Below are 16,647 nucleotides of genomic sequence, written 5' to 3' on the forward strand. Positions count from 1 at the left end.
ATTCTCATATTGTATAATATTTTTTAAAAAATAAAAGCAGTTCGTTAATGATTTTATATAGTATAACTCTTCTGGTTTCTTCCACGCAGTTGAAACTGAACTTTCTCCAGCAATATCTCGTATAACATTATCAGTCACACTCATGAAGATCACACATAAAGTTTTATCCTACATATTTGCCTCATCTGACTCTCTCATACCCTCAGAAAAGTTTTCTTCAATTACCCCCTATAAACCTTGTAAAACTAAGGACGATCTTATTATAATTTTTCATATACTAAAACTCGTTCTACCATTAAATTTTTTTATCTTATACTTTATGGATGTCATCTCAAATCCCTTAACTGTGTACAAAAAAAATAGAGTAAAATGCCATCATTAAAAAATAAAAAATCACTCATAGGGAACCACCACTACATAAAAACCACCGAGTGCAACCCCATTGTGCACCCCATGTGCTACTAATGGACCACCATGCGTCGCCCATGCATTGTCGCAAGAACTATCACGTGCTACCTCAAACTGACCAGAATCACCACAGAAACCGTTGGTGGGTTCAGATCCAACACGGATCTGGTGAAACTTGTGCTGAAATCATTTTTGACTTTCCTACAGCTTGGCCACTGTGGATCTTCTTCTTCTCCAGCCTGCGCAACCCCCCATTTTCTAGCTTCACATGGTTGCAATCTCTTTAGCTCTAGTTTCATCATGTTGCGGCTTCTTTATATCTCGTTTCATCACACGAGTAAATCGGGTTTTCTACTCCACAGTTTGTTTTCTTTTGCACCAGTGTACACCTACAGCCAGATCGAGCACTTCATCAGATCTTCTTCCATCGTGTAGAGATTTGGTTAGTACTCACGGAATTGGTTCTTGTTTTTGTCTCTATGAATCGTTGTGCAGTTCGTCTCCCTCAGACATAGTAGTCTTTTCATCTTCCATCGCTAGACACCACTGTCACTTTTGGTATTAAGGGACAACACTTCTCTCCTTTTGATTTAACTTTCTCTTACTAACCTGAGCTCTGATATCACTTGTTAAATAAATAAATTCTTAAACCGCACATAATCACATTAAAGTAAAACAAATAGAAAAGACATACAAGATTTAACGTGATTCAGTAATATGTCTAAACCACAAGCAAGATCGATAAAAAAGTTTTTTACTATGATCAAAAGAGAGTACATCATCAATAAGTTAGTAAACCTATTTATAAAGAGACTACTAGAATTTTCTCCCAACAAAACTCTCCATGATATGCATCAAATATTCTCTAAGTTAAATACAAAATATTCCCACGATATACATAAAATATTCACTATAATAAACATAAACTATCCCCAGAATATAGATAAGATAGCCCCAAAATTCAAGCTACATCAACATATATTAATTGAATTAACTAAGATAAGATTGTCATCCTTCTATAACTTAAGAGTTTTTTAATTAAAAATAAGTGTTTAAGAGACTATGATAAAGACTTACTTTGATATATCAAAATGAGATGAAACATATTTAAAAGTATTTCTACTCAATTAGGATTCAAAACTGTACTATAGTTACTTGTTGTTTACAATATAATTCAGTTAGGAGAGAGATGTCATACAATCTCATCCCATCGAGTAACTTGTACACTAAGAATACAATCAATAAGGTGGTCTTGATGTTGAAAACACTATTTATATCACTGAAACTTCAAATCCTTTTACCATATGGAAAGATAACCTTGTAAATTAAATGTTCACCGAGTGCAGAGTCGATAAATTAAATTGAATACATAACTACTTTTCAATAATTTGATCTTTAAGACTCATTCTATTATGTAACTTTGGAATATATTGTTTGTTTTGAGATTTTAAATGTGATATGATTTTTAAATATATTGTGTTTGTCGAGAATGTGGATTTTTATTTTGTTAGTTTATATATTAATAATTGCTTTTGTTAATTTATTTTAATGCATTGATATCATCATATAGTTGATTGTTTCAATGACTATGTCATTAATGAAAATCAATCTCAATCCTTGTAGGTGTTTAAATGAAAATGGATTAATGTATACGACAAATGTTTAGTTGAATGTTTAGGTCACTTGTATAGTAAAAATACCTACAATGGAGAAAATGGTATCAAATTTTGGCTACCTAGAGTTCTCGAGTATGATAAAAAAAAAAAGGAACTAGTAAGGCTAGAATATAAGAAAACTTCACATTGTTTGACCCTCCAATCCAAAAATGGGCACGTCATAACGTTGCATTTCTATAGAAAAATCTCGTAAACGTGCAAGACTTGTAAAAAAAATCTTAAACTTAACCAGATTATGTCTTAAAAATGTAATAGTAATAACTCGTTTAAATTGAAACATTACCCCAAAGCTTAAAAGATTTAAACTCTTTAAATAATACTTGTTTATATCTATTCACCCTACCTTTTTGTCATCTTAATTCTCATACAGAAACATTCACAAGGCATGACACCCACAACAACGACAGAGTGCATACAAGACCTGGTACCTAAGGATGCATTATTAACCCAAACTCGTCCAAGTAACTTTCTTAAATATGACCTATAATAACTTTTTAGAAAATTTCAAGTTTGGGTTAGCGAGGAAATATTTATAATGTAGAACAAGTTCGAGTTTGACTTAAAAAAGCTCACGAAAATTCAATTTGGTATATATATATATATATATATATATATTATCAATATAAATATAAACTTAAATAATTGAGAACCCTAAAACCATTTTCTTCTCACCTCACCTACTCATTGCTTCTATCTAATAATGTTGATCTATCTCTTTAGCTTTTTCAATATCTTTTTTGCATAATCTCCCATCTATTTCTTTTTTTTTTTCTTCTTCCTTCCCACCTCTATTTTTGCTCAACTAGTTTCTATATGTTGTCATTATGTGGTTGCACCTCCATCTATCGCCTGTTCTAACAATTATTACTTAATGCCTACTATAACATCAGTTTCAATTCTCTAGCAATATGCTTCATTAAAACTCGGGATGTTGAAAGTCATTTTCTTGCTTTGTTCAGAGGTACAAGTTTGGAGCAAAATATGTTGTCTTTGAAACTAGAAAAGAAACAAAATTTTGCTCCAAACTTAGTACCTCCACTATGGTACATGACTTCCATAGGCTTCATATCACATTTGTTACTGCAAATATCCCACTACATAGAATACATTCTTATTGTGCTCATTTTATTTCTAACTCTAAAATCTCTACTTCTGTACCAATTAATTCAGTTGGTGTATGTGATCATATGATTATTCTCCCCAATGAGAGTACCTGGTGAAGAATATTAATTGCAATATTAGAGTGATGACCTTTAAGATAAAATCACACAAGAACTAAGCTAAATAATCGTAAAACAATATAAATTACGATAACTAAAATTTTACTTGTTTATCAGACATTATAGTTTTAGGTATTATAAATTATCCTAATTTTGAGAATATTATAGTTATTTATAACTTTCAAGTGGTGGAATCAAATATTGTAATCCTATCCAACCTTATTATGTTGATGTTGAGAAGTCATTTTCTTACAGAAATTGTTCTAAAAAAGGAGTTTTATTCCAAACCTATTTCATTCATAGAAAGAAATTTCAGTCCCTGTTTCCGGAAGGAGAAAAATAAAATAATGGGTGGGAGTGAAAGTAGGAAGTCAACGGGAAGTCTCGTCTTCCTCGTGTTTGCTATTGTGGCGACTGGTCCTACTTCTGCACTAAATGGAGTCAGCTTTTTACTTCTCATATTTATTTATAAGTGTATATACGCATCTACTTACTCTTCCTAAACGCCCCGAGTCTTTTGCCGCTTCTCCGACGACTTGCAAATTCTATGAACATAACCATAGGAATCCCCATGAAGAAGGGAAACCTAGACCCTAAACTCAACATCTCCATCCCTTCTTCCGATGGAAATGACATTGCCAAATTCCTGTAATTATCTCTCTCTCTCTCTCTCTCTATATATATATATATATATATACACATATATATGTGTGTGTATGTGTGTTTCTGCTTATATAATTTACATAATGTTTTTGGGTAATCTTGTTATGAATTCATGGTAGAACCCAAAGCGGCACGTTTATGGACGGGGATCTTCTTGTTAATAAGGATGGAGTTCGAATTGTTTCTCAAAGCGAATCTGACGCCGTAAGTTTCTAAATCTCTCTTCAGTTATCATCATCGTTTTCTTTTTGGGTTTGATTGCATTGAAAATTTCTCCAACGTACATGTTATACAAAATTGGTAAGTATTTCTCATAAAAAAACAAAAGATGAAGAAATTTTCTTTCACTGCATTTTGGTCGAAAATGATCCGATTTATTATGGTTTGCGGATGACTAAATTTTCTTTATTCATCCTCAAATTACCATTGAGTGTTCTCTTTGTTGCTAATTCTATGAAACTGTCACTTTTTTTTCCTTTAGTTGCTAATTATGTACAGAAACAGATTATAGGAATGCTATACTTATACCAATGTTGAGTTAATTTCTTATTCAATTCCTAATTAATTCCTAATTTTGGTTCTGTTATCAGTTTTACTATCCATAATTGGGATTAGAAATTTATTATGTTTTCAACATTTCTTTTTTGTTGGGAATTTAACTGAATTCCTTGACAGTGAAAATTCAACCTGATTTCAAAATAAAACCTGAATCCTCACAACAAAGCATTCAAATTGTGGTGGTGAAATTCAAAGGCAAAAAATTATATTCTAGCAATACTAACCTATGAATTAGATTTTATCTAAAAAAACTAATATGTGAATTAGAATCAGGAACTGACTAGGAATTGAATGAGAAATTAACCAAATGAAATCTTATATTAGAATGTGTTGGAACTGTTAAATCTTTTTTCCCCTTTAATTTCTAATTCTGTGAAAAAAAAAAACAGATTTTATTAGTGTTACACTTCTAGTACTGTGTTGGAACTGTTAATTCTTTTCTCTTCCCTTTAATTGCTAATGCCATGAAGAAAACAAATTAAAATTCTAGTAGTATGGTTCCTCACTGTTCTGTTATACCTTTTTTGTATGTGATTATTTCCAGCCACCTCCTATCATGCCATCAGACAACCAAATGAGTTTAGAAGATCTAGATATGGTTAAGGTTGTTGGAAAGGGAAATGGTGGAATTGTGCAATTAGTGCAACACAAATGGACCGGTCAATTTTTTGCACTTAAGGTACTTTAAGAGCTTATCATTTGCTGCATTTGCAAAAAAATTATAGTATGCTGTTTATAATTGAACATTTCCATCCCTGCTTCTTGCTAGCCTCAAGGGATATTATGTTTGTTTTCCTTCTAATTGTTTTCTACTTATGGAGCAGTAGTGGATAAATATATAAATATAATTTTGAAAAGTGCAATATGATTGTATCAGAATTTTTTATCGCTCCAAACCTTTGATTAAAGTGATATATTTGCTGCTTCTGTAAAGTGATCGATGTCTACTCCGGTTAATAGGAAATGATTGCATGAATCTTACAGGAGTCAGTTAATTGATTGGTTCTTCAGGAAGAGCGTTATTGACTCTGACATTTTGTTACCTGATTCAATTACTCATTTTCCAAAGTAATCTTTCAAAAATCATATTTGTTTAGCCAAAATAGAATCTATAATCTTCCTATGCTATTTCTCTGTGTTTAGCCGTTCCAAGTATGCCTTTATTACAATATTTGAGGACTGGCTTGTCATGAGTCTATAGTAACTGTTTCTTGTTGTCTGCTTTGAGACGAGCAGGAAGTTTTTGACTGATAAGCAAACCAATATTCTACATGTCTCAGCATAGCTCTCTTATGTTACCATGGGTTTGTGGATAAATTTTTTTCATAAACTGTCACTGTTTGCTGCTTTCAAGCAAATTAATGTATCAAAAAAATAATTGATTGATGGCAAAATCAGAACAAGCCTTGAATCTTTCATAGGTGGAGTTTCCTTATTCACATCTGTCTCTCATGGGTTTTCTAAGTTATGACATTTTGTTCGCTTCAGGTTATCCAAATGAAAATTGAGGAGTCGGCACGTAGACAGATTGCTCAGGAGTTGAAAATTAATCAATCATCAAATTGCCCATATGTGGTTATCTGTTATCAATCTTTCTACAATAATGGTGTCATTTCGATAATCTTGGAGTATATGGATGGTGGATCTCTTGCAGACTTCCTGAGAAAAGTCAAAACAATTCCCGAACCTTATCTTGCTGCTATCTGCAAGCAGGTATGAAAAAGCAAATATGCATAGCCCATAAGTATCAGCTGACCAAGACTTGGTACAAGATGTTTATTTTTTTCCTATACCTCTTAATAAATGCAGGTGCTCCAGGGTTTACTGTATCTTCATCATGAAAAACATATAATACACAGAGACTTGAAACCTTCCAATTTGTTAATAAATCATAGAGGAGAAGTGAAGATAACTGATTTTGGTGTGAGCACAATAATGGCAAGCACCAATGGACAGGCAAAAACTTTTGTTGGCACCTACAACTATATGTCTGTGAGTGTTGTTGTTTTTAATTATTTTTTAATTAGTTTTCTTCTTCCTCTTGAGTTTGAAACTTGTGAAGCTGCTAATATGCAGTCTCGCTTTTTGTAGCCTGAGAGAATTAGTGGTGGTAAATATGGGAACAAAAGTGACATTTGGAGCTTAGGATTAGTGTTGCTCGAGTGTGCAACAGGCCAGTTTCCGTATTCACCACCGGACCAAGGGGAAGGGTGGAGTAGCTTTTATGAGCTTATGGAAGCCATTGTTGATCAACCACCACCTTCTGTGCCTTCTGATCAATTTTCTCCTGAGTTCCGCTCATTTATTTCTGCGTGGTAAATACCTTATATTGCATCTGCTATTTTGATCCATGTGCTTCGATAAATATGATTGAGAATGGAGATAAAACATGATTGAGGTCAGAGATCAATTGTTTTCTGAATGGAATTTGATTTACCCGTCATTTGTCTCCTTTTCCTGTGACCATGGAAAGTTTTTAGTAGAGAACAGTGATCTACTGATGTTTCGTGTTTTGATATCTTCCATGTGATTACTTGTGTTGCATTTTCTTTTCCTTCTCTAGTTTTGATTGACTGGGTAAACCATTTGCATAAATAATTTACTCCTGCATTATGAGCATTGTTTAATCATATGAGATCACTAATCTCTAGCCTGGGGTTTATGATCTATTTCAGTGTACAAAAAGACCCAAAGGACAGACAGTCAGCTCGTGAACTTTTGGTGTGTAAACTGTTTGAATGGCTTAGCTCCTAAAAATGTAATTCAATTGGAATAGAATAAGGTATACGCTCTTAATACTGATTCCTTTTTAACTCCATGTGAAAATCCAGGGACATCCTTTCATGAAAATGTACCATGACTTGGATGTAGATCTGCCTTCATACTTCACCAATGCAGGATCTCCACTTGCAACTCTTTGAATCTTGTGTGGTACGTCCAATGCTTGGATTCAGTATGGGTTTATTGAAATGTAAACTTTCAACTTTCTTACAGCTATTGCCATGATGTACTAGTAGCTCTATGATTGTGTTGCTTACATCATGGTGTTCAATCAACACCACATTAACTTCAAATTTTCATTGTCTTGATTGAGACCCATACGCTTTATAGATGCTTGTTGCATTCACCTTTCTGAACTTTGAGTGTTTTTCATGTTTTTCTCCTTCTGCTTTTATAGATTCTATCCTTTGGTAATTTTCGGTCAAGACCCTCTTCCTTGAAGCATTTTCTTGTTTCTGGAACTGAAACATATGTAGGGAAGAAAAGAAAGCTTCGTATTAACTGGTTGTGTCTGGGTAATCTATACATATAATCATAGCATACCAGTACTTGGTCTGTTTTCAAATTCTATAGCATCTAGCCTAATCTAATCTTATATAATGATGTAGGCAAGCTAATATTAAATTTCAACCGTTTTCTTTTTTTAACTCGTATTCTTTTTAATTATATTTCAAGATACATATCAAATCTAACTTACTGATCTTATAATTTTATGCTTATGAAATTTTTGTTATGTGAAAGATGGAATGATTGGATTGTTATCATGATTTGATCTTAAGCTGTCAGTGATAGTCTTCTTAAATTGTTATCATGATTAGGTTATGTCTTTAAGACCATTCTTAAAACCCCTCTTAATAACGAAGCTGGAGATTTCTGCTGACAAATTCACTTTTCTTCCCACAACTACTATTTCCAGATTCATGATCATATAATTTGATGATAGTAATTAGACTGGCTTGCCCTCTGAACCATGATGGATAAATACATGATTTCTGTCTCTATAGGAGTTCGCAATTGCAATCAAACAGCCTGCGAGACCATAAGCGTGGAAGGAATAGCTACTAGGATTTTTCACCATCTGCTGTCCCTGAGGTTGCAATATTAACTTTGGCTGCCACAATGAGATAGGGAAGGCTTAGGACACCACAGATATTCAAAAAAAAAAAAGAAAAAGAAAAACCGAAATGTAAGAACACTTTGGAGTTGTACGAATAGCTTGCCATTTTTTTAGGTTTTTCATTTATTCAATTAATGAGGGTTTCGTATATGGAAGATGCTGCTGATGTATAATTATGAGCTTGTAATATGTTGGATTAGATTGAGGAACTTGACAAATGTGTGATTATTATTTGAAGGTGTGAATTTATTACATCTCTTCCATCTCATATGTGCAATTTTAACGTCCCCAATGCAGTTATGTGCATGATTTAACCCAAGATGTTAGAAATGAAACACTTCAAATCTGACGGTTCATGAGCTTCTTGAAAGACATGTTAATAATTCTAGAAATAATTAAATCTTGAAAGATTGACTTAAGTGATTTTTGTTATGAGTGACGATCAGTATAATATTCCCAAAATTTGCCTTGGAGTTTTGAGGTTTGAAAATAATGAAAGCTTGAAAAGTAGATGAATAATGCATGCCATGCATCAGAAACTCTATTGTTGAACTTTCAGTTGTATCAATTATGACAGTATTTGCGATACGCTAAAATTCACGTGCATCAAGAAGAACAGATATGGATGAATTTATAAAATGTAGTGAAGAATATTAACAGCTGATCCTGTAATCTTCCATTTCTTCTCCACAAAAGTACAAGATGGGTGCTGAGGGCTCAGGGTAAAAAACTCTTGAGAAGCCTAATTGAGATGAAGATATTATATGGGAGCTAAATTCAGAGCTTAATAAAATGAGAAGTAGAATCAAAATTAAAAGAAAAGAAAACATGGATAGTAAAGTTTGGTGTTTTACAGAGCATGTTTAGGGTATATAGCTGTTACAAAGCCCAGGATAAAAAAACTTATGGGCTCAATCACAAAGTAAAGAATCAGTTTTGCATGTGGAAAGAATTGATCTGAAAAATGTTGTGAGTAAATGAAGTAATCAGTGTAGGGGTTTTGGCTTGAACTTTCTACGAGGTTTCAGGTCCGCTACAACCACAGAAATGTTGTCTTTGCTTCCCTTGTGGAGAGCCAAGTTTGAGAGGTAGTCTGCTGCAGCTTGAGCTGCAGGATCACCTCCATCTCCCCTTTCTGCAGGCAAAGTACCACCGTATTTCTTGTGCCAAACAAGGATTCTCTTTCGTGCTATGTCACACACCTCCTCGTTTGTCATCACATCCCACAGCCCGTCACTCGCTAAAATAAGGCACTCATCTTCTTTTGCTCGGGAAATAAATGTTACTTCAGGATCTGGGATAATCCATGGTTTTAGGTATCTGTCACCTGTGAATGTCATCCATCTGAGTGATTATCTTCAGTATTCTTTCCAAAAAGAAGGAAATTGAAGGGTGAAGCCTATCACTACTCAAGTCATTTAGTGTTACATTTGGTCTTGTAATACATACAATCGTTCATTTTATGCACAGCAGTTTTGCTAGGGGCTAAATATCATGGTTAAAGATCATGAATGTTGGAGGAAATATATAAGTATACATTTATATGTCTATTTAACATTTGAGGATTGCTATTTAAGGATAAAGGAATTAAAGATCAGAAACAAATACCAATGGCTCTTGACATTGCAAGAACGCCAAAAACCCGGGATCCGTTCCACTGTATGATCTTGCCTCCTGCAGCTTCTATTCTCGCAAATTCATCTTCTCTATCTGGCTGCAAACATAAACAATGTTATAGATGTGAAGATGAGTTCCTGAACCAATGAAATAGGAAGAGAAACAGAAAATTAAGAAAACTGTAAAACCAGAAATACATACTTTATGGTCTACTGACAATGGCATAGCTACTTTCCCTCGACATAAAACTGCTCTTGAATCACCACAATTTCCAACTATTATATGTGTAGGAGCAACTATGGCCACTACAGCAGTAGAACCCACAGTTTCAGGGGCAACACTGGGGTTGCTTCCACTTACACCTCCAATCTCAGCATCTACTTTCACAAAACATTTGGAAAAGGCTTCTCTCCATTTGTCCTGCCAACTGTCTCCACTGCATACGCCTGCTTTTGCATTTTCTATTTCCTCGGCCAGCACCAAGTGCATTCGTTCACGGCAATAATTAGCAACCTATATACGCATAGAAATTTCGAAATGAATCCAGTTTAACAGGAGATAAAAAGAAAATGGTGGAGATGACTGAGAATACCTGGCTTCCTCCATGTCCATCATAGACACCAAAGAAATGGATACTTAGATTTTGATCTATGCCACTGAAACCAAGTGTACCCTTTAACATTTGAGTCGGAACCTGCAGAAATCTAGGCACAGTTGCTACAGCATCTTCCATCTCTGTTCTCTTCCCACAGATAGAAGTGAATCCCCAGAGGGGTATGTTATTTAATTCCAACAGATTGTGGCCTCCTGCTCTACTCTTTGCTTGTGGCATCTCCGATGATAGTGAGGGTGAGGATGAGGATGAGGATGAATCAGCCTTATGACACCCACCCTCAACATCCATCGCCATGGCCTTCGATCTCAAATTTACTTCTGCCAAAATGAACTTATCATTCACTTGAAGACTATCTCTTTTACTTTCCCAACCCATTGCAGTTGATGAGTTAGATCCAGAAGCTATAAACTCCTGGCAACAGAGGCTGCCACTATCACTAATCACTGACTGGGTGTCACCTAACGACGCTAAGTCGTCCTTGTTTTCATTTTCTTGATTCATGGGTTTGCTGGGAATCGAACCCTCATTGTTATCCACAACTTTTGACAAAATTACTCCATCTCTTCCATATCCCGATTCCTCAGCGTATATTATTTTAATATCACTGGGTGGAGTATCAATACAAAAACTTTCATGTCCACAAGAAATGATGGATTCATAAGGTGGCTTTACTCTAGTTGCAGGGTGGTCGGATGACAAGGTTTCTGGGTTTGCTACTACAAGCTTAACCCCAGCAAATTCCATGTGGGTTTTGGTCAGTGAATCATTGCATATCAAATTTGTTAGGCTAAAGGGACCTGCAACCACCCGGGTCACCTCCTCCATTGATATTCTATCAAAAGATCTTACTCCTCTAAAACTTTTAAAATCTCAAAGAAGTGCTAATGATTCCCCTACCTTTTCCTTCTAAAATCTCCTGAGCACAGAAAGAAGCAAGAAAAAGCTGTAATCAAATCAAGAAGAATAGTTTCAGCTGGAACCTAAACAAAGGAAACAATAGAATGAAATAGGCAAAAAGGCAACATGGTATGAACTGTGCCTATTATATATAGCTACCGTTTGGACAGAGAAAAGAAAAAGAAGGAAAACTTAGTAATTTCTGTCTTGGATGCATAAGATACAAAGGTATATAAAATGAAAATTAAACAGAAGGAAATGAGAATTGGGAATTGTCTACAACAGAAGCAAGAAAGAGAATAGAACTGGGGCCATGAAAAGGAATTGAGACAAACTAGAAAAGCCCAGAAAAAAGAAAATCAGATTGCCTGAATCACAGGTAATTAACTTGAACCTCTTGATTGTTGAAATCCTTGTTTGTTTCTCTTTCTCGTTCTTTCCAATTACTTACACCTAAAACCACCTTTACCTTCAATAACTAAAGTAAAAGGATGAGCCATCCACCTAACCTTTCCCTGTGTGTATGGGGACGGTATGAGCAGAACAGTCGATGTTCGTCTAGAAATTTGCGAAGAAAATGAATTTTAAAACCAATGGGTTAATTCATACCAGCCCCCACAGAAAGAATATGTAGAGTGGCTTACCATAGCCGAACACTGCATGTAGCAGACGAAAAAGGAAGTTGGCAAAGGAGAGGAACCTTAAAACCGAACCATAACGTGACTGACAGAGGGAGAGAGAGAGAGAGAGAGAGAGAGAGAGAGAGAGAGAGAGAGACACGCACGTCAAAATGGAGAAGCACACGTGTCCATTACAACAAAAGTAATCATTGATTACTTTAATGATAGAATATAATAAGATTGTAACAAAAAGGAAAACGGAGATAAGATAAAGAAATTAGGTCAAATAAAATATTTGGTGGTAATTATATACAGCAGTTTAATTAATTAATGAGAAAAAGAAGAGGAAAGTAATGGGTGGGGTGGTGACCAGTGTAGAATGGCCACGTAAATGGTAATGAAAATGTGGGGTTGGTGACCCAAGAGAGTGACGTGTAGGGTGGAGGAGGGATATATATATATATATATAGATTCATGCACTGACGACGCTCTCCAAATATCTTTTTCTGTTTGGATTTATACACTGCCATAAATTCGGTGCCAAAAGAAGAAAGCAACTCATTCTCTCTTCTTTTTCCACGTGTCCTCCTAATTAAAAAATTAGTTTATTTTTTTATTAAATTATTTGTTTATATAATTGCTATGATATGAGTCAAAAAAGGAGAAGCCCATTTCTCTCACTTGCCATCTAAGTGGTGGGAATGTCAACTTGTTAATTTTTAAAAGGGTATTTATTTACCGACTTCTATCAAAATAAAAAAAAAAAGATAATATTGTCTAAAAAACACGAGGTTGCTTCTGCAATTTTTGAATAACTTAAACACATAACAATAAAACCTCTACATATGAAATCCCACCTGGTACTGGTACTTACTATATATTTTCTTAATACCCTGCTGCTGTTCTACAATTCAATCAACATGACAATTAATTAGCATATTAAATCCCCGGTATAATGCTGAAATTTTGTTATAAATTAATAGAGTCATTTTAGATGAAGTTTTTAACCAAGTAATTTAACGAGAGAAATCACAATATGAACAAATAAAAAAAAAACAAAGATAATTAATCTTTTTCTTTTACTACATATATGTACTTTATATATTTTTTACTCATTTAAAAATCCAAAAAAAAAAATTATGTATTTCCATACATTTATATCAATAAATATCTATTATGATCAACCATAATCAAATAATTTATAAAATAGAGACTCACACAAATTCATCTTTTATGTCTAAAACAAGATTTGAATTGGTGACACAAGAATTGTTGGTACTCTACTCTACCAGCTGAGCTTTATACAATAATTTAGTAGTTCAATAAATAGTACAAGGATCATTATGTGTATTTCAATCCTTTCAACCTAATGTTGAAGGGAAAAAAGGCAAGAAAAAGAATATTAAAAGGGAAAGATAATTTCGTATTCTAACATTTAATACTTATTTTCATACAATTTTAAAATAAAACTGTAACATCCTGTTATATGATGAATAAAGGAGTCTAATAACAAAACAAATACGAGTACAAAATATATTATACAATATAACAAAATCATCATTTACAAAATACTTGATGTTCAAATACATCAGAGGTCAAGAAGATAGCTAACAAAAATATATACAACATTGTTCCAGTCACTTCTAATATTACAAAAGAAATATAGTTCATCATAGTACAATTATCTAAATGCACTCAAAAGTTCACTATAGATTCGTGAATGGATCTAAACAAATTTCAAGGCGCAACTCGGGAAGTGATTCTTCATAATCATTATTGTCTGGAGGGAAATTGATTGGAGTGAGTTCCAGAAGACTCAATAAAGGAAATCGTATTAAAACTAAACTACTAAATTTCAAAAGTTATTTAGTTTTGAAAACATGTCATTTCCTTATAAATCAGTAGCTCACCTCTGACTTTATCTCATAACATATTCATTTTGAAATATTTAGAAAAACGTTTGCCTTTTAAATTAAATCAGGAACATCTAATTTCTAGCCTCAAATATAAAAAGCAAAGATGGAGCAATGCAATATAAAAGAATCAATGATACAACGAAACAATGAGCAGTATAGTAGAAACTAGTTAAACCAATTAAGCATGTCATACATGATAGAACATTAAATAACATACAGAAACTAATCGAACCAACTAAAAAACATGGCAATGTCATAACAGAACAGTGAGAAACATATTCAATCCAAGGAAAATTATCTAAACATGGGAAATCAATTAACAACTCTAGTTATACCATCAATCAATTTAATTTATTTATGGTTTTTACAGATTTTCACGCGAACCCGTTTTAACATATATCAACAAAGGGCAGAAGGGATCTCTGAGTACCACTATTAATAAGAAATAGTTCAATTCAATATTTCCATATAACAGTCGAATACTAATAACCACAATCCTGCTTTGCCGCTGTGGTCCCTATAATCAGTCGCGATTCCACTCTCGTCATAAAGAATGTAATACCATTCATAGGAAGTGGTTCATCAACAATCAGTAGTAGTCCATTCGATAATTTTTCAGTGATAACGATTAAACAGATTTTTCAATATTTCTACTTTTTTTATCAGTTCAAAATCATTAATTATTATTTTTTACTATCTAGATATAATGGGTTCCACACCAATCTTGGCCTAGTAAAGGCTCATGTACCCATATTAGACAATCGAGTTACCTGTTCGAGTTAGGCCCTAAATGAGTAACCTTCTCAACCATCGCCCTTAAAGCGAGGCCGAGGGTCCGACCCACACACCTAGCATATCAACTAAAACAATGTCAAAGTGCAAATCATATCCGTATATGATACTAAAATAAAACACTTAATAATCATATGACGTACGATTCTCAAAACACATTATTTCATGCAAAAAAATTGACCAAGCAATCATAACCATTTCATTATCCTTAAACGTTTTCAATATATAGAAAACAAGTATAGAAGAATACATAAAAATATTAAGATCCCTTACTAAAATCCAAGTTTTCGATTTTTCCACAATGGTGTTATTTGCGTAAATTTGAAGGAGATGGAAGAGTCGTTCGACACCCAATTTTTGAAAAGGTTTTTAAAATTTTAAGGGAGAGTCTAAGAACGAGTACTTAAAAGTTTTTAATGAATCATGAGATCGAGAAACTCGCTTACCGTGTGAAAGAGAGTTTTCTTGATCTCTTTTGATTTCGTCTCTTTCTCTCTCTAACTTTATCTCTCTACTTTCTCTCTAGCTTCTCTCTCTACTTTCTCTCTCTAGCTTCTCTTTTTCTCGTCACTCTTGGCCAAATGGAAAAATATGAAAAATGGATCAGGAAAGGCTTTAAATAGCCAAAAAAGGAGAGTTGCATGTGCGCCATATGGCGACATGCATGTGTGCCATATGGCGACCGACAATAGCTGGGAATAGACGATGATGGGACAATGACAAGCGGCAACAGAAGGATGTGATGTGCACGGGCTAACTACGCGTGCAGGGTGCGCACATGATAGGATAGCTAACGCGACGTGCGTGCAACACACAGGCACAACGTGAGGTGCACGCTACACACAAGCATGTGATGCAACACGAAATGCAGGCATGCCCGGAACGCACACTTGCAACGCATGAGCGTGTGCACAGCATACAGGTTGCACAAGCGTGCGACTTGCAGGCCCGCAGGTTTTTCTTTTCCAATTTTTCCGTTTAACCCAAATTTTTTTTTTATATTTATGTTTTTATTTTATTATTTTTTACATGTTTTTTATTTTAGATAATTATTTTAATAAAATCACAATTAAAGTTACGAATAAAATATTTTGAGCATTAAAACTAAATGGTAAAAATACGATAAATTATTTTACAATACCAAACTTAAGAAAATCTGTAAAATAAAACTGTATAATATTAATATTTTAATATTTAAGGTTTAGGAGTGTCACATAAACTTTAATGTAAAATCAATAAAAGAATAATACTTCAGAGGTACTATGATATTTTCCTCATAGGAGACAAACTAATCAATTAATATTATGCAATTAAATTAATTTTAGACTAAAGATAGCCTACATCACCCCTCGTTGCTTCCACATAATAGCCTCTCCAAACACCTATATAGGTAGAATTCTATATCAAGGCCACAATAGTAGCAACTGGAAAAACAACAAATGAAAACCCATTAACCGCAAGGCATCATCATTGGAATTTGTATACCTAAACTGAGACACGCATTTCAAAATCAGTCAAACGAAGACAAAAAATGTCCTTTACCAGATAGAACAAAGTAGTTTGCAATGTCCAGACAGAGCATGCCTCCAAACTGTACTAATGCAATGAAAAATCTAGCTAGGAGCATTATATATAGCTTTAGCCATGCAGTCCTGTACTCAGTTGCATATAAAAGTTTCATATTAAACAAAGACAGGAACAGAGTTAAGCAATGCTTCAGCCTAAGGTCTTGGATAAGATAACGGCAGTCCTACAGTTCAATTTTT

At 34.0% G+C, this 16,647-nt stretch overlaps 2 protein-coding genes across 4 annotated transcripts; one reads left to right on the top strand and one right to left on the bottom strand.

Moving 5' to 3' along the window:
• The first annotated feature begins 3,609 nt into the window (after positions 1-3,609).
• Positions 3,610-8,686, top strand: MKK2 (MAP kinase kinase 2). Of its 3 annotated transcripts, none has more exons than XM_088206849.1 (9): positions 3,612-3,952; positions 4,087-4,171; positions 5,070-5,204; positions 6,014-6,238; positions 6,335-6,517; positions 6,617-6,840; positions 7,201-7,246; positions 7,357-7,456; positions 8,223-8,686. In XM_088206849.1, exons 1-8 carry the CDS (start codon positions 3,852-3,854, stop codon positions 7,444-7,446), a joined length of 1,089 nt encoding a protein of 362 aa, XP_088062975.1. In that variant the 5' UTR covers positions 3,612-3,851; the 3' UTR covers positions 7,447-7,456; positions 8,223-8,686. The 3 variants fall into 3 exon arrangements, with proteins under 3 accessions (XP_021911193.1, XP_088062975.1, XP_021911186.1); XM_022055494.2 differs by having other exon boundaries at positions 3,613-3,952; positions 8,311-8,686; XM_022055501.2 differs by lacking the exon at positions 5,070-5,204 and having other exon boundaries at positions 3,610-3,952; positions 8,311-8,686.
• Positions 8,687-9,067: 381 nt separating this feature from the next.
• ABI2 (Protein phosphatase 2C family protein) lies at positions 9,068-13,202 on the bottom strand. The gene is made up of 4 exons (XM_022055478.2): positions 10,633-13,202; positions 10,242-10,553; positions 10,032-10,137; positions 9,068-9,750 (listed from the first exon to the last, which is right to left on the bottom strand). Exons 1-4 carry the CDS (start codon positions 11,479-11,481, stop codon positions 9,410-9,412), a joined length of 1,608 nt encoding a protein of 535 aa, XP_021911170.1. The 5' UTR covers positions 11,482-13,202; the 3' UTR covers positions 9,068-9,409.
• Between the last annotated feature and the right edge of the window lie 3,445 nt (positions 13,203-16,647).

Source organism: Carica papaya, chromosome 7, assembly GCF_054855325.1.
Source record: "Carica papaya isolate Zhongbai chromosome 7, ASM5485532v1, whole genome shotgun sequence".
NCBI classification, from domain to species: Eukaryota; Viridiplantae; Streptophyta; class Magnoliopsida; order Brassicales; family Caricaceae; genus Carica; species Carica papaya.

Coding starts and splice junctions, on each gene's coding strand:
- MKK2 (XM_088206849.1), top strand. CDS start 3,852: ATGAACATAACCATAGGAATCCCCATGAAGAAGGGAAACCTAGACCCT. Junction 6,239..6,334: donor TTGCTGCTATCTGCAAGCAG/GTATGAAAAAGC, acceptor TAATAAATGCAG/GTGCTCCAGGGTTTACTGTA. Junction 6,518..6,616: donor GCACCTACAACTATATGTCT/GTGAGTGTTGTT, acceptor CGCTTTTTGTAG/CCTGAGAGAATTAGTGGTGG.
- ABI2 (XM_022055478.2), bottom strand. CDS start 11,481: ATGGAGGAGGTGACCCGGGTGGTTGCAGGTCCCTTTAGCCTAACAAAT. Junction 10,138..10,241: donor CATTGTCAGTAGACCATAAA/GTATGTATTTCT, acceptor TTATGTTTGCAG/CCAGATAGAGAAGATGAATT. Junction 9,751..10,031: donor TGCAATGTCAAGAGCCATTG/GTATTTGTTTCT, acceptor TGACATTCACAG/GTGACAGATACCTAAAACCA.